The 22,792-nt window shown below is 48.7% G+C and overlaps 1 protein-coding gene across 1 annotated transcript in view; it reads left to right on the top strand.

Moving 5' to 3' along the window:
* Nucleotides 1-19,023, top strand: part of C7H16orf89 (chromosome 7 C16orf89 homolog) — a 163,884-nt gene extending 144,861 nt beyond the window's left edge. Inside the window, exons 4-6 of the mRNA XM_040440635.1 lie at nt 8,816-8,920; nt 12,368-12,448; nt 18,904-19,023. Of these exons, the coding sequence (XP_040296569.1) occupies nt 8,816-8,920; nt 12,368-12,448; nt 18,904-18,980 (263 nt within the window). The 3' untranslated portion in view covers nt 18,981-19,023. The remainder of the gene's footprint in view (nt 1-8,815; nt 8,921-12,367; nt 12,449-18,903) is intronic.
* The last annotated feature ends 3,769 nt before the right edge of the window (nt 19,024-22,792 follow it).

The raw sequence follows: 22,792 nt of genomic DNA on the forward strand, positions 1-22,792 counted from the left end.
CCAAGGGGTTGTGGGTGGCCAACCATGGGATGCCCAAGATCACTGGGAACTTCGGGGAAGCGATCAGAGAGAAGTGGATCTTTTCACGGTGATCTGGTTCTATGAGGAGTTGTAGTTCGGTGGTCTCGTGAGTGGCCGGCCCCGAGGAGAGTGGGGATCCGTCGACGGTTTCCAGGTCAACGGGGGCTGCCTTGATTGTCCGTGGAATGTTCTTTTCGCGGGCGAAGGTTAGGTCCATGAAGTTGCCTCCCGCCCCGGAGTCTAACATCGCTGAACAGGGGAGTTGTCGCCCCTCAATGTCGATGAGGATCGGGATGATGAAGTGGGATCCATGAGCCGCCGTGTTGTTATTTTCAGGGTCTGCTGGCGGGGTTGGAGTTTGTGGTTGCTCCTTTAGCTCCGTGACGGCAATAGTCTTTCGAATCTTATGAGGACATTTGATGGCAAAATGACCCGGCTCCCCACAGTAGAGGCAGAGGTTTTTGGCCAGCCTTCTCTCCTTCTCAGCTGTGGATAGAGACCTACGTAGAGCGTCGACCTGCATAGGTTCAGTTACTGACTGGGGGTCGCGCTGGGCGGTGGAAGAGAAGGAGTAAGTGGGTCTGTGGTCCGAGGACCAGAGTCTTTCTTTCTTCCTCTCGGAGAGTCTTTGATCTATCCGGATGCATAACTGAATGAAGTCATCCAGATCATCCGGGGCCTCAACTCTGGCGAGTTCGTCCTTTATTAATTCTGACAGGCCTCGCCGGAATTGGCTTCTCTGTGCCGCTGGGTTCCAGGTGGTGTCCGTGACCCAACGGCGAAACTCGGCGGTGTATTCGGCGACGGAGCGTCTCCCTTGCCGCAGACCATGTAGTCGCGCCTCGGCTGTCGCAGTGCGGTTGGGGTCATCGAAGACTTGGCTCATGGCGGTGATGAAGTTGTTTAGGTTGTCCAGGAGCTGACTGTTAGTCTCCACGTATGGTGATGCCCATTCTAATGCTTCATCCGTCAGGAGATTGACCACGAATAGCACCTTCTTTTTCTCGGTGGTGAAGGGGGCCGGGTGCATCTGAAAATAGATGCGGCATTGGTTTAGAAACTCCCGATACTGGTGTCTGTCGCCGCTGAATCTTGATGGGAGTGGCATGCGGGTGTCTGCGGGCGCGCCGCGGACGTCCAGGAGTTGCCTCTGTAGTTCAATAATCTCCCTCTGTTGGCTTTGGACTACGCCTTGGAGCTGGGCAAATTTCTCCTGATATGTAGTACCAAATTCTTGAAGTTCGGAAACCTGCTTACGCAGAGTGGCCATTGCGGACTCCATAGTTTTGGCTGATTATTCTGTAACAGTCCTACAGGCTCACCTGAGTCAGAGGACCGCTGGCTGGAGGTAGGAGTGGAGCCCAGTGGCAAGGACCGCAGGCAGGTAGTAGGTGCAGGAAGTCTGGCAGAGGCGTAGTCGGTAGGCAGGCGGTGGGTCAGGGCAGGCGGCAGTAAGCATAGTCAGACAATCCGGATGGCAACGGTGGTAGCAGTTCAGTAGGTAGGGACAAGCAGAAGAGTAGTCGGTAGGCAATTCCTGGTCAGCAGTGGACTTTCAATAGTAACAAGAGCAGCAGATGAGGAGAAGCTTGATCAAGGCTCAGGAGCTCAATAATCAGCAAACTGGAGTGCAAGGGGCTGGACTTATATAGGGAAGTACCAGGTGTGGGGAATCAAGGGTAATGAGCAAGGCTTGGCAAGACTGAGGTTAACTAATAGGCTTCAGGGAGGAATGTCCAGAGAGGACGGTAGCCTAGTAAGCAGGGCTACCGCCTGGGATGTGGCTGGTCATGGGTTTGAATCCCGACAGACAGTGGCCTGTTCCAGTGGTGGGTGACGTGAAGCCTGATTCTCTGCTATGACATGAAGACAGATTCTGCGCTGACATAAGGCCAGATTCTCTGTTACGGGACCGCTCTCCTCTGTCTGGGTGCCGGGGCCTAAATGTGTGACAGTGGCCTGTTCCAGTGGTGGGTGACGTGAAGCCTGATTCTCTGCTATGACATGAATACAGATTCTGCGCTGACATAAGGCCAGATTCTCTGTTACGGGACCTCTCTCCTCTGTCTGGGTGCTGGGGCCTAAATGTGTGACAGTGGCCTGTTCCAGTGGTGGGTGACGTGAAGCCTGATTCTCTGCTATGACATGAAGCCAGATTCTCTGCTATGGCATGAAGAGACTGATTCTCTGCTGACATGAAGCCAGATTCTTTGCTATGGCATGAAGAGACTGATTCTCTGCTGACGTGAAGCCAGATTCTCTGCTATGGGACCTCTGTCCAATTGATATTGGTTCATTTTTATTTTTTTTATTTTTATTTTAATTCATTTCCCTATCCACATTTGTTTGCAGGGGATTTACCTACATGTTGCTGCCTTTTGCAGCCCGAATGTCATGGTCTTACCTTCTTGCTGTTCTCCTTCGTTTGACATGTGCTGGCGGCCATCTTGGTTTCTGGGTTTCTTGTAGCCTCCCACCCTGCGGCTCCTCCTTCCCACTGGGAGGAGCTGGATGCCCAGCTCATATATATAGGAGGTCTGTGGCTTCAGTTCCTCGCTTGGTCCTCCTGTGTTCACATGCTTCTAGACTGCTGCTGCTTCTGGTTCCTGATCCTGGTTTCGTCCGACTACCCTGCTGGTTCCTGATCCTGGTTTCGTCCGACTACCCTGCTGGTTCCTGATCCTGGCTTCGTCTGACTACCCTGCTGGTTCCTGATCCTGGCTTCGTCTGACTACCCTTCTGGTTCCTGACCTCTGGCTTCGCAAAGACTCTGCTTCGGTTTCGCCATCCGTTTGGACTTTTGCTTTACAGCTTTATTTTCAATAAAGCCTTCTTATTTTCACTTATCCCTTGTTGTACGTCTGGTTCATGGTTCCGTGACATTAGGACCAAGCCATGAATTCTGACGGTACAGGGCCATCCTCGCTACCCACGCTGGTTGCCAGACTTGATCAGCAGGATCACCTGTTGGGTCGGTTCGCTGTGGCGTTGCAAACCCTGCTTGAACGCACGCCTCATTTCGCTCCCGTTGCCGATGGGTCGGTTGTCGCTCCTGGGCCCGCTCCTACTGCCGCTCCGGTTGTTGCGCCAGAGTCTACCCCGACACCTGTTGTTGCACCTGCGGTGTTTCGGGGTATGACCGGTTCTGCCCCTCTTCCACAGCGCTTTGGGGGAGAGCCAACTCAGTGTCGAGGTTTCCTTAACCAGGTGGGCATTTGTTTCGAGTTGCTGCCACATGCCTTTCCTACTGAGAGATCAAAGGTGGGCTTCTTGATCTCGCTGCTCTCGGACAAGGCCTTGGCCTGGGCCAGCCCTTTATGGGAGAACAACAATCCGGTGGTTGCCGAGTTTTCCGGTTTTGTTGCTTCTCTTCGGAAGGTATTCGATGTGCCGGCTCGTGCTGCCTCTGCTGCGAAGCTCCTTATGTCCATCAGACAGGGTTCACGATCCGTAGCTGAATACGCCATTGAGTTTCGTACCCTGGCAGCAGAGGTGGGCTGGAATAATGAGGCTCTGGTCGCTGCTTTCTCTCATGGTCTCTCGGATGCCTTGAAGGATGAGGTTGCAGCTAAGGACCTACCAGTGGAGCTCGAGTCTCTTATTTCTTTCCTGATTTTGATTGACACCAGACTCAGGGAGAGACCTTCCTTTAAGGAGAGCCTGCGGAGGTTTTCTAACAGATTGGCGCCTACGTTTGCTGTCCCACCCGTGCCTCCCTCTCCTCCCACGCCTCCTGGGGATGACTTGTCTGGGGGTGAACCCATGCAGCTGGGGTTTGCTCGCCTGTCCGAGGGGGAGAGGGTACTCCGGAGACGCGAGGGCCGATGCATGTACTGTGGTCTCGGTGGGCATTTTCGGTTGGCATGTCCGAACCGTCCGGGAAACGCTCGCACCTGAGATCCTGTCGGGGGCAGATCTTGGGTGGAGTCTCCTCGTCCCCGGTTTCCCGTGTTGACAAACCACTGATCACTGTTGTCCTCTCCTGGGTCGGGGGCTCGGTGACGACCCAGGCGTTGGTGGACTCTGGTGCTGGTGGTTTGTTCATTGATAATGTGTTCGCTGCCGCCAATTCCATTCCTCTGCAGGCTCGAGGTTCCCCACTGGCTCTTGAGGCGATAGACGGCAGACCCCTTCTGCCGCCACACGTGACTCATGAGACCCTTCCAGTGGGGATAGCCATTGGTGCCGTTCACAGAGAGTCGGTCTGCCTCCAGGTTATTTCGTCTCCACACTACTCGGTGGTCTTGGGGTACCCCTGGCTCCGGAAGCATAATCCAACTTTCGATTGGAGATCGGCCGAGATCCTCTCGTGGTCACCGCAGTGTGGGGCTAGTTGCATTTATGGGTCTGTCAAGTTGCTGTGTACTTCCTCGGACTCTCTGTTGCCTCCTGAATACGAGGAGTACCGGGAAGTATTCGATAAGGTGCGCGCGGTTGCCCTACCTCCGCACCGCCCATACGATTGTGCCATAGAGTTACAATCTGGTGCCGTTCCTCCTCGTGGCAAAGTCTATCCACTGTCGGTAGCGGAGAATGAGGCCATGGAGGAGTACGTGAGGGAGGCGCTTTCACGCGGACACATTCGCAAATCCTCGTCCCCGGCAGGGGCTGGATTTTTCTTTGTGAAAAAGAAGGGCGGTGAGTTGAGGCCTTGCATCGATTACAGGGGTCTCAATCGCATCACGATCAAGAACGCTTACCCGATACCCTTGATTTCCGAGCTGTTCGATCGCCTTAAAGGGGCCACGGTCTTTACCAAACTCGACCTGAGGGCGGCATATAACCTGGTAAGGATCAAGGCGGGCGATGAGTGGAAGACCGCGTTTAACACCAGGACCGGTCATTATGAATCCTTGGTTATGCCCTTTGGGTTGTGCAATGCGCCCGCAGTCTTTCAGGAATTCATCAACGATGTTTTCAGTGACCTGTTGCAGCAGTGTGTGGTGGTCTATTTGGATGACATCTTGGTATATTCTGAATCCATGGAGGCCCACATTCTGGATGTCAGACGAGTGTTGCAACGGTTACGAGAGAACAAGCTGTTCGGTAAGCTTGAGAAATGCGAATTTCACCGATCCCAGGTAACCTTCTTAGGTTACATCATTTCCGCTGAGGGGTTCTCCATGGATCCTGAGAAGGTTTCGGCTGTCTTACAGTGGCCCCAGCCCAGTGGTCTTCGTTCCCTGCAGTGCTTTTTGGGCTTCGCCAATTATTATCGGAAGTTCATCAGGGACTTTTCCATGCTAGCCAAGCCTCTCACGGATCTGACCAGGAAGGGCAGTAATTCCCAGGTCTGGCCGCTCGAGGCCATCCGAGCTTTTGAGGCTCTAAAGTCCGCCTTTGTGTCGGCTCCGATTCTGTCGCATCCCAACCCTGGGTTGCCCTTTGTCCTCGAGGTGGACGCGTCTGAGACGGGAGTAGGCGCCCTTCTGTCTCAGCGTAGAACACCAGAGGGTCCTCTGCTTCCTTGTGGGTTTTACTCCCGGAAACTGTCTTCCGCGGAGTGCAACTATCAGATTGGTGACAGGGAGTTATTGGCCATCGTGCAGGCCCTTAAAGAATGGAGGCACTTGCTCGAGGGTTCGGTGGTTCCGGTCCTCATCCTGACGGACCACAAGAATCTGACCTACCTTTCTGAGGCCAAGAGATTGACACCACGTCAGGCCAGATGGGCTCTGTTCTTGTCACGTTTTAATTACGTGGTCTCCTACCTACCCGGTTCCAAGAACATCAGGGCGGATGCCTTATCACGGCAGTACTCCGAGCTGTCCAGGGAGGAGTCGATTCCGACTTCGGTCATACCTCCGAATCAGATCTTGGCCGCCATTCGCACCAGCCTGACCTCTCCCCTGGGTGAGCAGATTTTGGCGGCTCAATCTGGTGCTCCCTCTGGGAGACCCAACGGCAGATGTTTTGTGCCTGAGGAGTTGCGCACTCGGTTGTTGCGAACCTACCATAACTCCAAGACCGCGGGGCATCCTGGAAAGAATCAGCTGTCCTGGGCTGTTTCACGTCTGTTCTGGTGGCCTTCCCTACGTTCCGACATCGCCGCATATGTAGCGGCATGCTCCGTTTGTGCCCAGAGTAAGTCCCCTCGGCACCTTCCGTTGGGCCTTCTGCAACCCATAGCCACCGGGGAGCGCCCATGGTCACACCTGGGGATGGATTTCATTGTGGACCTCCCTGCATCCCGAGGCCATACGGTCATTCTCATGATTGTGGATCGGTTTTCCAAAATGTGCCACTGTGTTCCTCTCAAGAAGTTACCCTCTGCACAAGAGTTGGCCACGATTTTTGCCAGGGAGGTCTTCCGGTTGCACGGTTTGCCCAAGGAGATTGTGTCTGATCGGGGGAGTCAGTTTGTGTCCAGGTTCTGGCGCGCCTTTTGCTCCCAGTTGGGGATTCATCTCTCCTTCTCCTCGGCCTACCACCCTCAGTCCAATGGGGCCGCAGAACGATCCAATCAGGCCTTGGAGCAATTCCTTCGTTGCTATGTCTCCGATCACCAAGACAATTGGGTTGACCTCCTGCCTTGGGCTGAGTTTGCCAGGAACACGGCGGTGAACTCTTCCTCTGGGACGTCTCCCTTCATGGCCAATTATGGGTTCCAACCTGCCGTGTTACCGGAGGTATTCTCTCCCCAGGATATTCCGGCTGTGGAGGATCACCTTTCCGTCCTACGTGCTTCTTGGGTACTGATCCAGAAGTCCCTTGAGGTCTCTGCGCAGCGCCAGAGACTCCAGGCTGATCGCAGACGAGCGCCTGCTCCTTCCTACCAGGTCGGAGACCGTGTATGGTTGTCCACCCGCAACCTCAACCTTCGAGTGCCCACTCCCAAGCTGGCGCCTCGCTTTGTTGGTCCCTACTGAGTGCTTCGCAGGGTAAACCCGGTAGCCTATGCCCTTGCGCTTCCTCCTGGCATGCGGATCTCCAACGTGTTTCATGTCTCCCTGTTGAAGCCACTGGTGTGTAATCGTTTCACTTCCTCGGTTCCTCGGCCTCGTCCGGTCCAAGTGGGTAATCGTGAGGAGTATGAGGTGAGCAATATCCTGGACTCACGCCTGGTCCGCGGTCGGGTGCAGTTTTTGGTCCATTGGCGTGGTTATGGTCCAGAGGAGCGTTCCTGGGTTCCCTCCGCAGATGTCCATGCTCCTGCCTTGCTCCGAGCCTTCCACGCACGCTTCCCTCAGAAACCGTTCTTTACTCCGCGGAGGAGGGGCCCTTGAGGGGGAGGTACTGTCATGGTCTTACCTTCTTGCTGTTCTCCTTCGTTTGACATGTGCTGGCGGCCATCTTGGTTTCTGGGTTTCTTGTAGCCTCCCACCCTGCGGCTCCTCCTTCCCACTGGGAGGAGCTGGATGCCCAGCTCATATATATAGGAGGTCTGTGGCTTCAGTTCCTCGCTTGGTCCTCCTGTGTTCACATGCTTCTAGACTGCTGCTGCTTCTGGTTCCTGATCCTGGTTTCGTCCGACTACCCTGCTGGTTCCTGATCCTGGTTTCGTCCGACTACCCTGCTGGTTCCTGATCCTGGCTTCGTCTGACTACCCTGCTGGTTCCTGATCCTGGCTTCGTCTGACTACCCTTCTGGTTCCTGACCTCTGGCTTCGCAAAGACTCTGCTTCGGTTTCGCCATCCGTTTGGACTTTTGCTTTACAGCTTTATTTTCAATAAAGCCTTCTTATTTTCACTTATCCCTTGTTGTACGTCTGGTTCATGGTTCCGTGACACCGAACCCGAACATTTCCGGGAAGTTCGGCCGAACTTCTCGAACCCGAACATCCAGGTGTTCGCTCAACTCTACCAGAGGAACCAGTTGATCCAGAAGATGTAGCAGAGGTTGTGTCACTATCAGAAGCGGCACTAACAATTCCATGCAATTTAGCGCAGGTTGCGCTAATGATTATATTGCTGCCAGATACAACAGTAGTTCTTAAAAGGACTTTTGGGTCTCTCTAACAATTCCACGCAATTTAGCGCAGGTTGCACTAATAATTATATTACTGCCGGATACAACAATAGTCCTTAAAAGGACTTTTTGGTCTCTAACAAGTTTTTTCACAATTACTATTCCACTCCCTACACTATTTGTCCCTTCTTCAGCACAGCTCTCCCTGACTAAGACTGAGCCGAACACGTGTCATTGGGTGCTATATATCACCCGATGACGCGTTCCGGCCAACCAATCACTGTAATGCCAGTAGCCAACATGGCTACTGGCATTACAGTGAATGGCAGTACTTACCTGCATGTTTATTGGCTGTGTAGTAGCCAACAAACGTGAGAGGAGGCTCGAGTAAAATAAGTGTTCGGCAGAGCATGCTCGCCCAACACTAGTAATGACCATTTTTTAATATGCTTTAATTGCTGAAATTGCTAATTTTTATTAGAAAAATAACCCTGAAGTGGCTCATTTTTGCATTAGCAGCTCTCCCCGTCTTCTATTTACTGGACTGTGGAGATGCCCTCCAGGCTGACTGTTGCTGCCCTCCCTACCTCTCACCTATCCCATATAGCCCTAAAACTGGCTTTGGATATATACAGTAGGCACATTTTGGCACATTTTAAGTCAAATTATAAATTAGTAAATGTGGGCTGAAATCTTTCCGCAAAAAACTGAACACTGGTTACATCAGAAGACACAATGGTCCCTTATTTTATTCAGTTTTCCTTCATGCATAAAATTATGGGGATATCGGGAACTAATATACAGTATGTCTATTTTATTTTTTCAGAAATCACTTGCCTGCAGATATTTTCTATGCTTTCAGACAGTCTCCTTGTTTTTCTTGCAGTAATGCTATGTGGTTTATGTGGATATTCCGATTTTTACAAACTAGAATGGATGAATAAAATTATCAGCTGGCAAGATCCGATCCTTGGATGTTTCAGTGATACAGGTGAGATTTATAGTCACCATTTCAGCTCTCTGCATACAGATAGTTCATCTATAGGTTTCATTATGTTACTCAGTGCAGCAATTCGGTTCCAGTAACAATTATTTTTTATTACAAAAAATTTCTCTTGAAGCAGGATTATTTTCAGCTAATTTGTAGAGAAAATGTATAATCACTGAGTTATTTGGAATTGATCATTATTACAATTTAACCAGAATCCTCTATAATTATATTTTTGATTATAAGTCAGTGTCACATATAAACCAATTAAGAGATCCAGTCTCATCATTTAAATAGTTTGGCATAGATGCAAACACCTGCCATCATTGTAAATGGCCAGGAACACTTAAAAGAGTAATTTAAAAAAAGTAACTCGGCATATTCATGGATTTCAGAATGGATTTCAGCAACTGTCATGATATTACACAAAGCTCTCATCATAATTCATTATATTATATACAGTGGTGCTTGAAAGTTTGTGAACCCTTCAGAATTTTCTAGATTTCTGCAGAAATTTGACCTTAACCTACCTTAGATTCACACATTTTCTAAAAGTAGATAAAGATAACCAAAGTCAAAAATATTAGACGTGGTCGTTTATTTATTAAAGAAAATCATCAAATGTCTGTAGGTGGTAAAAGTATGTGAACTTTTGCTTTCAGTATCTGGTGTGAACCCCTTGTCCAGCAATAACTGTATTTAAACATTTCTGGTAATTGTTGATTAGTCCTGTACATCAGCTTGGAGGAATGTAAGCCGATTCCTCAGTACAAAACATCTTCAGCTCTGTTATGTTGGTGAGTTTTCTTCCATTAAGGCCTCATGCACACGACCGTATTTTTTTGCGGTCCGCAAAACGGGGTTCCGTTTTTCCGTGACCGTTTTTTCGTCCGTGGGTCTTCCTTGATTTTTGGAGGATCCACGGACATGAAAAAAAAGTCGTTTTGGTGTCCGCCTGGCCGCGCGGAGCCAAACGGATCCGTCCTGAATTACAATGCAAGTCAATGGGGACGGATCCGTTTGACGTTGACACAATATGGTGCAATTTCAAACGGATCCGTCCCCCCTTGACTTTCAATGTAAAGTCAGGAGTTAATATACCATCGGATCGGAGTTTTCTCCAATCCGATGGTATATTTTAACTTGAAGCGTCCCCATCACCATAGGAATGCCTCTATGTTAGAATATACCGTCGGATTTAAGTTACATCGTGAAACTCAAATCCGACAGTATATTCTAAAACAGAGGCGTTCCCATGGTGATGGGGACGCTTCAGGTTAGAATATACTAAAAGAACTGTGTACATGACTGCTGCAGTCCCGGTTGCCATGGTTACTTAGCAATTTGTAGAACCATTATACTTACCTGCGAGCTGCGATGTCTGCGATGTCTGAATCCGGCCGGGAGCTCCTCCTACTGGTAAGTGACAGGTTATGTCACTTACCAGTAGGAGGAGCTCCCGGCCAGATGCAGACATCGCAGACATCGCAGCTCGCAGGTAAGTATAATGGTTCTACAAATTGCTAAGTAACCATGGCAACCGGGACTGCAGTAGCGTCCTGGTTGCCATGGTTACCGATCGGAGCCCCAGCGATTAAACTGGGACTCCGATCGGTACACTCCGCTGCCACCAATGATAGGGGGGAGATTTTAATTAGGAGGGGGAGGGAGGGGAGAAGGCCCACTGGCCACCAACGAGTTAACTACAGGGGAGGGAGTGGGGCCCACTGGCCACCAATGAGTTAACTACAGGGGAGGGAGAGGGAGGGGGCGGCCGCACTGGCCACCAATGAGTTAACTACAGGGGAGGGAGTGGGGCCCACTGGCCACCAATGAGTTAACTACAGGGGAGGGAGGGGGGGGGCCGGCCGCACTGGCCACCAATGTGTTAACTACAGGGGGGAAGGGGCTGCCCCCTGCTGCCTGGCAGCACCTGCCAGGCAGCAGGGGGCAGTTATGTACACAGTTCTTTTAGTATATTCTAACCTGAAGCGTCCCCATCACCATGGGAACGCCTCTGTGTTAGAATATACTGTTGGTTCTGAGTTTTAGCTTTTATGCAGACGGATTTTCGAATCCGTCTGTATAAAAACTAACCTACGGCCACGGATCACGGACACGGATGCCAATCTTGTGTGCATCCGTGTTCTTTCACGGACCCATTGACTTGAATGGGTCAGTGAACCGTTGTCTGTCAAAAAAATAGGACAGGTCATATTTTTTTGACGGACAGGATACACGGATCACGGTCTCGGCTGCAAAACGGTGCATTTTCCGATTTTTCCACGGACCCATTGAAAGTCAATAGGTCAGCGAAAAAAAAAACGGAAAACGGCACAACGGCCACGGATGCACACAACGGTCGTGTGCATGAGGCCTAACTGCTCGCTTCAGATACTTCAACATTTAAGCTTCATTCACACGTCAGTGTTTTGGTCAGCGATTTCCATCAGTGATTGTGAGCCAAAACCAGGATTGGAGCCTCCATAAAACATAAGGTATAAGGGAAAGATCTGTACCTCTTCTGTGTTTAGAGCTGCACCTGGTTTTGACTCACAATCACTGATGGAAATCATTGACAAAAATACTGACGCGTGAATGAGGCATTATATTGCATTGGAGTCAGAACTTTGACTTGGTTATTCCAAAACTTTAACTTTATTGTTCTTTAACCATTCTTTGGTAGAATGACTTTTGTTCTTAGGGTCATTGTCTTGTTTCATGGCTCATATTTTTTTGGAGATTCGGCTCACGGACAGATGTCCTGACATTTTCCTTCAGAATCTGTTGGTATAATTTAGAATTCATTGTTCCATCAATGATGGCAAGTTGTAGTGGGCCAGATGTAGCAAAAGTGGCCCAAACCATGATGCCACCACCATTTTTTATAGATGGGATGACAACATTTATATGCTGGAAAGAAGTGTTTTTCTTTTTTCAAACATAATGCTTCTCGCGTATACCAAAAACTTCTATTTTGGTCCAATCCATCCACAAAACATTGTTTCAATAGCCTTCTGGCATGTTCCAGTGATCATTAGCAAACTGCAGATGGGCAGCAATGTTCTTCTGCTATGCACACCATTTGTGTTTTGTGTCCTCCTGATGGTGGACTCATGAAGATTAACATTAGCTAATGTGAGAAAGGTCTTAGTTGCTTAGAGTTTTTCTTGGGTTCCTTTTTGACCTTGCAGACTGTTACACGCCTTGCTTTTGGCTTGATCATTGCTGCTTAGCACCTGGAATGCATGTTTTCTCCATTTGTTTTTTTTTTCCTGTGTGTGTGGTCAGATTGCAGTTAAACTATTACAAATGTCTGTCTGCAAGTGTTCTGTAATCCTTGCACTGAAAAGAATTCTGCTTTTGTGACCCAAAGTAAAGAGCAGTAAACACATAAATGACTACAGTAAATCAAGGTTTCCATGTAATGTCATTCAAAATTCATCCTAGGACATGAGTTAGATTCAGAGAATGCTGCCAATGAGAATCATTTTCCAAAAAGGGTAAAAAGAAGAGAGAGAATGTTTTTAGGTAAGTTAAAGAAAAAAATGTATATTCATTATTATAATAATCTCCTACTGTTGTCTTTAACAGTTTGCCTTATTATTTTTTGCCCCATAAACATATAATATGGCTCCTGTGGGGATTTGCTCTGGTAGGCAGGGTAAGCGGACACAGAACAGAGGCAAAAAACCGTTTGTAAAATAAAACTTCAGTGTTTATTCACACACAAGGCAAAAACAAAGCGACATTTTTCAGTCTTAGTGTTTGTTCACACAAAGGAAAATCCAAAGAACAAAACAGTCAACTTCTTAGCAGGTTTTTCCAGCGGTTCCTCGCATGCGGCTCTCAGCACTGTAGCACGGCACCATGCCTCAGATCCTAAAACAGAGACAACTTTTAAGGACGGCTAGGCACTTAAAATGCCGGACCGGCACTTAAAATCCAGTCCAGTGTTTGACCACACCTGGCTGCAAATCAGCCCAGCAGCACACACTTGGAGGAAAATACCTGTCCTCCCATACCATACCCTTCACTGTGTCACATACCCCCCCCTCGCCAGACAATGTACTCAGGACAGGGCAGCAGCGTTTCCCTGTAATCGGCCTGCCCTGTGTTCCACTGTAAATGTAAAGTTCTCTAGGGACAGGAACCATCAAGTGACCCGGGCATTTCTGTCTTTGGCCTGGATCATCCACCTGAGAGGGGAGTGGTCGGTCACCAAGCGGAATGTTCTCCCCAACAAATAATAGCGGAGAGAATGGAGTGCCCACTTGATAGCCAGGCACTCTCTCTCCACTGTACTGTAACTGGTCTCGGCTGGGGTGAGCTTACAGCTGAGGAAGACAACAGGATGCTTCTCCCCATTGACTTCCTGGGACAGTACAGCACTGAGGCCCACCCCGGAGGCATCCGTCTGTACTATAAAATCCCGCTTGAAGTCGGGAGTCACCAAAACCGGGGACCCACACAGGGCCGACTTCAAAACGGAGTACGCCTCTTCCGCCTGATCATCCCAGCAAACCATCATGGACTTATGTCCCTTCAAAAGTCCTGTCAATGGTGCGGCTATCATAGCAAAGTGGGGGATGAACCTCATATAATAGCCCACCATCCCCAGGAACGACTTTACTTGCCTAGAGGTGACAGGTCGGAGCCAATTCTGTATTGCCTCTATTTTGTTTACTTAGGGTTTGATGACTCCTCGCCCAACGACATACCCAAGGTATTTAGACTCTTCTAACCTTATCGCGCACTTTTTGGGGTTAGCGGTCAAGCCAGCCTTCCTACGGGAGTCCACCACAGCCTGTACCTTAGGTAGGTGACTTTCCCAGTTGGTACTGTGGATAACAATATCGTCCAGGTACGCCAAAATGTACCGATGATGTGGACGGAGTACAATGTCCATTAGCCTTTGAAATGTGGCGGGAGCACCATGTAGACCAAAGGGTAATACCTTATACTGATACAGCCCTTCTGGTGTGATGAAAGCCGTTTTCGCCTTGGCAGCCTCTGTCAAGGATACCTGCCAGTACCCTTTGGTGAGGTCCAAAACAGAGAAATACTGGGCTTGACCTATCTTCTTAATAAGCTCATCCGCTCGGGGCATGGGATATGCGTCAAACTTGGAAACCTCATTAAGTTTGCGGAAGTCGTTACAGAATCGTAACGTCCCATCCGGCTTGGCTATTAAGACTATTGGACTGGCCCATTCATTTTTTGAGTCCTCGATGACGTCTAGCCGCAGCATTAGCTGCACTTCCTCCGCGATGGCTTGTCGCCGAGCCTCAGGTACCCGGTATGGCTTTAACCAGACTTTTGCCTGAGGCTCAGTGACTATGCCATGCCAGATTGCGGAAGTGCATCCATGGAGGTCCGAGAACACATTCATGTTCCGACTAATGAACTCCCTGGCCCCCTGAGCGTGTTTAGAGGAGAGGGTGTCAGCAAGTTTTACTGTGGCAACCGCTTCCCTTGCATCAGACAGAGGGGCTGGAACCTCTTCCGCTAGAAAACCCTGCCGCGGGCTGTACAGGTCTTCCTATCTTTCCAAGGTTTTAGTAAATTGACATGGTAAACCTGCTTCAGCTTTCGCTGCCCTGGCAGATGTACCTTGTAATTTACCTCTCCAACTTTCTCGAGTACCTCGTAGGGCCCCTGCTGCCTGGCCAGGAACTTACTGTCCAGGGTGGGTACCAGAACCAAAACCCGAGCCTGGCGATTATAGACTCTACTCTGGGCTCGCTGAGCTGCCTCCATATGTTCCTTAACCAGCAGCAACACTGTCGCCATCCGCTCTTGCATCTGAGTGACATACTCAATCACACTTTTATGCGGTGTGGGTTGTTGTTCCCACGCCTCTTTTGCTATGTCCAACAGACCACGTGGACGTTCGAAGGGCGAGAACCCAGTAGAGACTTGGGGCACCTCTCGCACTGCTAACATGAGACCACCCGCTTTAAGGTTTGATTAAACCTCTCTACCAGGCCGTCTGTTTGCGGGTGATAGACGGACGACCTTAACTGTTTAATCTGTTGTAGTTTACGGAGTTCCCTCAGGACTTTTGACATAAAAGGGGTCCCCTGGTCGGTCAGAATCTCTTTAAGTAGGTTCATTCGGGAAAGCATCTCAATTAACTTTTTGGCTATGAGTTTGCCGAAGGTATGTCGCAGCGGCACCGCCTCGGGGTACCGAGTGGCATAGTCCAGGACTACCAAGATGTGTTGATGTCCTCTAGCGGACTTAAGTACTGGGCCTATGAGATCCATAGCGATTGGCTCGAATGGAAACTCAATAATCAGGAGAGGGACCAGGGGACTACGGAAATGTGGCTGGGGGCTGGTTATCTGGCAGGTTGGGCAAGACTTGCAATACTCTTCTACCTCTCTGAACACACTGGGCCAGTAAAACCACTGTAAAATCTGGTCCTGCTTTTTCTGCTGGTCCAGGTGTCCCCCCAAGAACATGTTGGTGGGCTAACTCCAACACGAGCTTGCGATACGCCTTGGGCACCACCAACTGTTCAATATGCTCACCCCGTAGTTGATTTACCCGGTACAGCATTTCCTGTTCAACCACAAAACGGGTGAACATAGACTCGGCCCTCGGTTGTTGCGACTCACCCTCAACTACTACCACATTTTCCCAGGCCCGAGATAGAGTCGGGCCCTGGTGCTGTGCTCTTCCAAAATTGTCTCCAGAGACGTTAAGGGCCTGTCAACTCCGGACCCGGCGGCAAATCTCCCACCATTACATTCAGTGGGGTTGGCTCCCCCCCTTTCCACCCCTACTGCTGGCCCTTTGGCCTCAGGTTCCCAGGGTTCCGGTTTCCCCCCTGAGCAAGGCCATTCTATTGGGGCTACTCCTGCCCCATGAGTATCGGTGACTCTTGCCTCAGGCCACATTGACGGGAAACCGGGAAGTTTCTGCCAATTATTAGTTCATAATGTAACTTAATGGCGATGGCCACCTCATGAGTCCACCTGCCGGCCAGAGACACTAGGGGCGGTGGGATAGTCCTTTAAGTCTCCATGGATGCACACTGTAGTCTTTAACAGTTTGCCTTATTTATTTTTTTGCCCCGTAAACATATAATATGGCTCCTGTGGGGATTCGCTCTGGTAGGCAGGGTAAGCGGACACAGAACAGAGGCAAAAAAAAGTTTTTAAAACAAAACTTCAGTGTTTATTCACACACAAGGCAAAAACAAAGCGACATTTTTCAGTCTTAGTGTTCGTTCACACAAAGGAAAATCCAAAGAACAAAACTAACTATGGCTACCGCCCCTCAATGTATGCCAGGAGGCTATGTGCAACCGATACCCCAGAGACAATATACAATAGTCACCTTTTTGGCTAGTATACTCGGCGGGCCGCACCAGGGCAGCTCTTACCAGGGACACCAGGCTCCCTGAGTCCAGCAGCACCACCGCCAGGGTATCTCCCACTTGCACCTGGCACAGGTGACTATTGTATATTGTCTCTGGGGTATCGGTTTCACATAGCCTCCTGGCATACATTGAGGGGTGGTAGCCATAGTTAGTGTCCATGGGTTTTTCCCGATGGGGACAGTCGGCCCTTAGGTGACCAGGCTCTTGACACCGCCAACAGACCATTGGAGCTGGGTCTGTAGGGAGTATATCCCGAGCAGGTTTTGCTGCCCATAGCCGCCTGGTTGAGGGTGGATATTTCCGGGGTTTAACTGCCCCCCCCAAAGAACCCCCCTGTAGATTTCTGGTGGCCTCATAGCGCTCCACCAGGTCAACCATCTCTAGGGCATTACCAGGGGACACCTGGCCGATCCAGTGCTGGAGAGGGTACAGCAAAGCCCTCCAGAACACATCAGACAACAGATGGTCCAGCATAGCAGTGGAACTCAGTATGTCAGGCTGCAGCCATTTTTGCAACCGGTGTAGCAGATCATAATACTGCAGTCTGGCAGGTTCAGCCGGGTTGAAATCCCACTGATGCACCAACTGGGCCCAGACCAATACATTCACCCCTAGTCTTGCCAGAATCTCACTCTTTACGGTCGGGTAGTCGGCCGCTTGATCATCTGGTATGTCGAAAAACACCTGCTGGGATCCAGATGCCAGGAACGGAGCAACGACCTCAGCCCATTGGTCTCAGGGTAACTTCTCCCTCACGGCCACCTTTTTGAATACCGCCATATAGTTCTCGACGTCGTCCGAGGGGGTCATCTTAAGGATCGCAGCACGGACAGCTTTCCGGGCATCGTGGACGTTCTGGGATGCCCCTGCCGCTTGTAACGCCATCACATGCTGTAATAGCAGCTGGTTGGTTTCCTGCTGCTACTTGTTAGCCTCCCGCTGTTGCAAGTTAGCCTCCATGGGGGCTTTCACGACCGCCTCCATTTTGTCAGGGGACCCGGGTCGTAACCTTGACGGCTTGATATAAGACATACACCCATGCCTGGAAAAAACAAAAACTTTTCGGCCTTCAGGCCAGCGTCACTGCGTGTGCCCGCTCTGAGCCACAAATTGTGGGGATTCGCTCTGGTAGGCAGGGTAAGCGGACGTAGAACAGAGGCAAAAAAACAGTTTGTAAAACAAAACTTCAGTGTTTATTCACACACAAGGCAAAAACAAAGCGACATTTTTCAGTCTTGGTGTTCGTTCACACAAAGGAAAGTCCAAAGAACAAAACCGTCACCTTGTTAGCAGTTTTTTTCAGTGGTCCACAACAGACTTTAGGCGGCCTGTTTCCCCACATGCGGCTCTCAGTCCTCTAGCACGACACCATGCCTCAGATCCCAAAACAGAGACAACTTGCTGCTGAGCCCAGCTGTCTTTTAAGGACAGCTAGGTGTTGTCAAAGCCCGGACCGGCACTTAAAATCCAATCCGGTGTTTGACACCACCTGGCTGCAAATCAGCCTAGCAGCACACACTGGGAGGAAAATACCTGTCCTCCCAGACCATACCCTTTACTGTGTCACACTCCATACAACTTCCATGCTGTACAGGGCCATGATATATTGCATATGACATTAAGAGGAGAATATCATATTCAAACAATTGTTTTTTTTCAGTGTGCTATTTATTTTAAAAATGGATAGAACACTGAACTGTAAAAGTCATTGGAGCTATTAACACATTTGTAATTTGAATGGACTCATGTGCCCAATCCAAGAAACTGAAAGTAGATCATATTCTGACCCATGTTTGCCGATCAGACTTGCCAATTTATTGAAAAAAATCAGATAGCTCATGGAACACATACGTTTGCTATCAGTTTTTCATGGATCTATTTGTATATAAAAAAAATATGGACTCAGTCATGTGAATGAGCTCTTATACCTCATGGAGGTACCATATGGAGATACACCGAGTGCCTACAGGCACATTGGTACTTTGTGTGCCTCCATAAGGCTCCCAGCAAACAACTGCTCAAAACAAGTAACCTATGTATGTGATCATTATTCTACATGGTATTTTTTGTACTTTTAGTCAACACTAGAGATAAGTGAATTTCTTGAGGTCCAATTCATACAAATTGGTTGGCAGATTTGATTCAGGTACAGATAAATTGATGATCCAAATTAAAAGTGCTCAGATTGCCCTGAAAAGTCATGTATCTGGGGCAGAAGTGTATCCAATCCTTTTCAGGCACTTTAACTCAAAGACAACATTAGTAATGTCACGGTGACAAACAATATTTGGCTATGGGTAAATGCATGGGTAGCAGTGTCAGATTCTGTATGTTTTTAAAAGTAAAAAAGTCCCAAAATTATCTGATTTTGGTGCAGATGTCTTGATCTTTTGACTTTTGTTCAGTAAAATGGCAAATGCAATTTTGAGCCGTTCACCCGAATCGAATTACAAAAGCCAAATTTTTGGGAAGTTGTAAATGAATCTCATCTTTAGTCATTGCCTAGTTTATTCATTTATGTACTGTATTTGTGCCACTGATAATTAATGCATTTTTTTTTCTAGATTGTACTAATACATTTTCTGTTTGCCCACAGATGTATGCCTGAGCCACAAAACAGCAGTGGCAGTAGGAGCCCTCGGAGGGTTTCAGTATTTCTTTACATTCATGTGACTTATTGTAATAAAACAATGTAAAGTAATGTATTCAAATAAAAATGCTAAAAAGTTTGTTTTATTGCATACTGCAGGAATTATTTTGTATACTACTAGAACCTACTTTATGCAGGGTACATTATTGACAACTGAATTTCCTTTTATTTGTCAGAAAGCTGTACATACTGTATGTAGAATAAGAAATATGTATAATATGCAGAAAAATAAACATATACATAATAGTAGAATGGTTATATCTAATTTCCTTACTATTTACCAAAGGAATTGTCCTCCCCTCCATTCATTTTAAGGGACTGCTAGAGCTAGCTGAGTACAAGCACCTGGCTATATCTGGGAGCCCCATAGATCTCTTGGAATATGGGCCCCCATTCTCGTGACTGGCAGGAGGCCACAGTGGTTGGACTCTCCTTCTGAAGCCCCCTTCCCCACAGATCAGACAGAGCAGACAGGGATACACTGTTGTAATGAAACAATCCTTTTAAAGGGGTGTGATGATAGCACCTTGATCACTGGGAGTTGGAGAGGCCTGCTTGCCAGCCTCTTGCCCTGTGACTATGGCCCCTGGGACACTATTTGGGCATATTGGATTTCAAAGGCTCTGTTTCTGCCCCGTGGACTTTTTACTGGAACTATTTGGGGCATGTGACCATGTGCACAGTGGGGCAAAAATAAGACTTCCAGGAAATTCCTGAACCCCTGAACCAATCTGGGTGATTTTTGGATAGGTTGTTCACCCAGATCGAGGCTATCAGGGGATGTAACTTTTATGGGGATATGTGGTGTTTTGCAGTGTTTTCTGTGGTTGGGAAAAATGTGTATCTTATGTGTCACCGCCATCTCTCTGAGAAGCGCTGGCAGACGTTCTTCTGTACCTCTTGCATGATGTTCTTTGTTTTGGCTTCACTTTGTCATCTCTTTTCCTTCTCCCAGCTGTCATCTATTTACACTGATTGCCTCCCTTTATATTCCCTCCCATACTGACTCACTTTGCGGTTTATACTACTTCCTGGATTGTGTTCACTGCTAGAGCCTGCAACTGCTGGTTCCTCAGATAAGTCTTTTTCCTTTATTTGTGTTTCCGTGCTGGCTTGATTCTAGGTGACCCTGACTCCCTCCGTATTAAGTGCAGGGAGCCGGTGGTCGTGTCCCCTCACTATTATAGGGTTTTCAGGTGTCACACAGTCTAGGTACGAGGGCATGCAATCTTCTATCATAAAGATCTTTGCATGGGCTTAGCAGTCAGGGAGAGCTCTAGGGGTTTTATAGGGCTCACCCATATGTTCCTTAGTTTGGGATCAAGTCAGTCGGATGTTTATTTGTAACTTCCAGTTTTCTGCAACACCATCCGTCTTAAGCATGGATCCGGTTTCAGCCTTGATTGACCGCATGCAGGGTCTTTCACTGGAGGTAGCAGATCTCCGTAAAACTGTGTCTCAGTTTCAGGTGACCGGTTCTGCTTGCGTTCATGGAGTTTGTTCCGAGCCTAAGATCTCGCTTCCGGATATGTTCTCCGGGGGTAGTGAGAATTTTGTTCGTTTTAGAGAGGCTTGCAAACTCCATTTTCGCCTACTTCCCCATTCCTCTGGTGATGAGGAGCAGAGGGTGGGGATCATCATCTCGCTGCTCAGGGATAACGCTCAGTCTTGGGCCTATTCGCTGCCGGTGGGGGCATGGCCCCTCCGATCGGATTTTTTTGTAGCCCTGGGGCAGATATATGATGACCCGGATCATATTTCTCTGGTTGAATCTAAACTGCGTCTTTTTTGCCAAGGGTAAACAGTCCGCAGAGATATATTGTTCAAAATTTCGGAGATGGGCAGCTGATACTGGTTGGAATGATGCTGCCCTCCGAAGTCAATTTTGCCATGGTCTGTCGGAGGGATTGAAAGATGCATTTGCCTTTCATGAGAGACCTGCCTCGTTGGAGTCTGCCATGTCTCTAGCTGTTCGTATTGACAGGTGTAAAGGGGGAATATTAATCACTAATATTTATGCAAATATCAATAATTAATATTCATAAATAGGAGGAGCCGTCTATTGATGATTCCGCCTATTTATGCCTTTATATAATAACAATACTTTCGCTATGCTTTACACTGATCGCTACACTAGCTGCATGCGCCTTACTAACTAACTATCGCCAATAACTACACGCCACACAGATAGTTATAAACTAAACACAGTATTTATTAATACTAAACACTACGCACGCAAAACAGTAAATACACAGCACTACATATACAATCCTAAACTACACTACACGTTCCCAATTCCACCCATCAACTAACTATACGATACACACATTCAATATTAACAGCCCATCCACCTAGTACTATATACTATCCCTATGGGGTAGACGAAGGTTGACGGTGGTCTTACAAGGGTGTAAGCCGACCACAAAGCACAAATATACCACAGGAGGTGATTAGGGTAAATCAGGGATCAGGGCAACAAGGGGTGTACCAGGGGTGTTATCAGGGGTGATAGGGGTAAATGGGTAGGGATACAGAGGGTTACCAGGGGTATGTAGACCAGGGGTATGTAGGGTAGGATTACCAGGGGTATGTAGGGTAGGGTTACCAGGGGTATATAGGGTTACCAGGGGTGTATAGCAAGGGGGTATATAGTGCAGGGGGATAGCAAGGGGGTATATAGTGAGGTTTACCAGGGGATATATACCAGGGGATAGCAGGAGGATATATAGTGAGGGTTACCAGGGGATAGCAGGAGGGTATATAGTGAGGGTTACCAGGGGATAGCAGGAGGGTATATAGTGAGGGCTACCAGGGGATAGCAGGAGGGTATATAGTGAGGGTTACCAGGGGATAGCAGGAGGGTATATCTCAAGAGAGAGATATAACAGGGGATCAAGATACTTAGGGTATAATGCTCGTTCGTCTAGGGGATGCTCGTTCGTCCAGGGGGTCTCCTTCAGTCTGGGTGGGCGGCCGGCTCTCTACCACCTAGTGCAGGGCCTGCCGGACTTATATGTCCGGCCGCCCGCACTGCCGTACCGCCCACACAGCGGCGCGCGAGCGCGCACCACAGTGAAGGACACGTGGGCCGGCGCGGTGAGATGACGTCACCGCGCCTGCCCACGCCTCCCTGCACGCGCGCCGCAGGGCCGCGTGCACTTGCTGACAGGCGGGAGATCCTTTGATCTCCCGCCTGTAGCTCTCAGCATTCCGGACATCGCAATGGTAATTGCGATGCCAGAATGCGCTTAATAGAGTGAGCGGAGGTATCTCCTCTGTCTCTATTATGCTTAATTATCTCCAGCAGGGCTGCAGATAATTAGAACAAAAGGATTCAAATTCTATTGAATTTGAATCCTTTTGAGTTCACCAGAATGACCGGACCTTGTCTCAGTCTCTCTCAATCTCCTCTGAGGAGGAGGCCATGCAGCTGGGTTTGCTTGCCTCTGATAGTAGAGGATTCAGCTCTCAGAGGAGGGTTTGTTTCTGTTGTGGGGGTATAAATCATTTGGCAAATGTTTGCCCCTCTAGGAGGGTAATAAAGAAACAAAAAGAAAAAAACCCTCTAAAAACTTTCCATCTGTTACTATTGGCAAGGTTGATGCGGAAATTGAAGGTTTGCCGTTTGCTTGTAGTTCCCGTTTTGTGCTACCTGCCAGGGTGGCGCTAAATAGCAAGAACATTGTTTGTGAGATTTTTGTAGATAGTGGAGCAGCTGTCAATCTCATTGATAATCAATTTGCTATAACACATGGTTTCCAGGTATGCACTTTGGGAAAGGATATACCGTATTTTTCGCTTTATAAGACGCACTTTTTCCCCCCCAAAAGTGGGG

This window comes from Bufo bufo, chromosome 7 (genome assembly GCF_905171765.1).
Source record: "Bufo bufo chromosome 7, aBufBuf1.1, whole genome shotgun sequence".
Classification (NCBI taxonomy): Eukaryota; Metazoa; Chordata; class Amphibia; order Anura; family Bufonidae; genus Bufo; species Bufo bufo.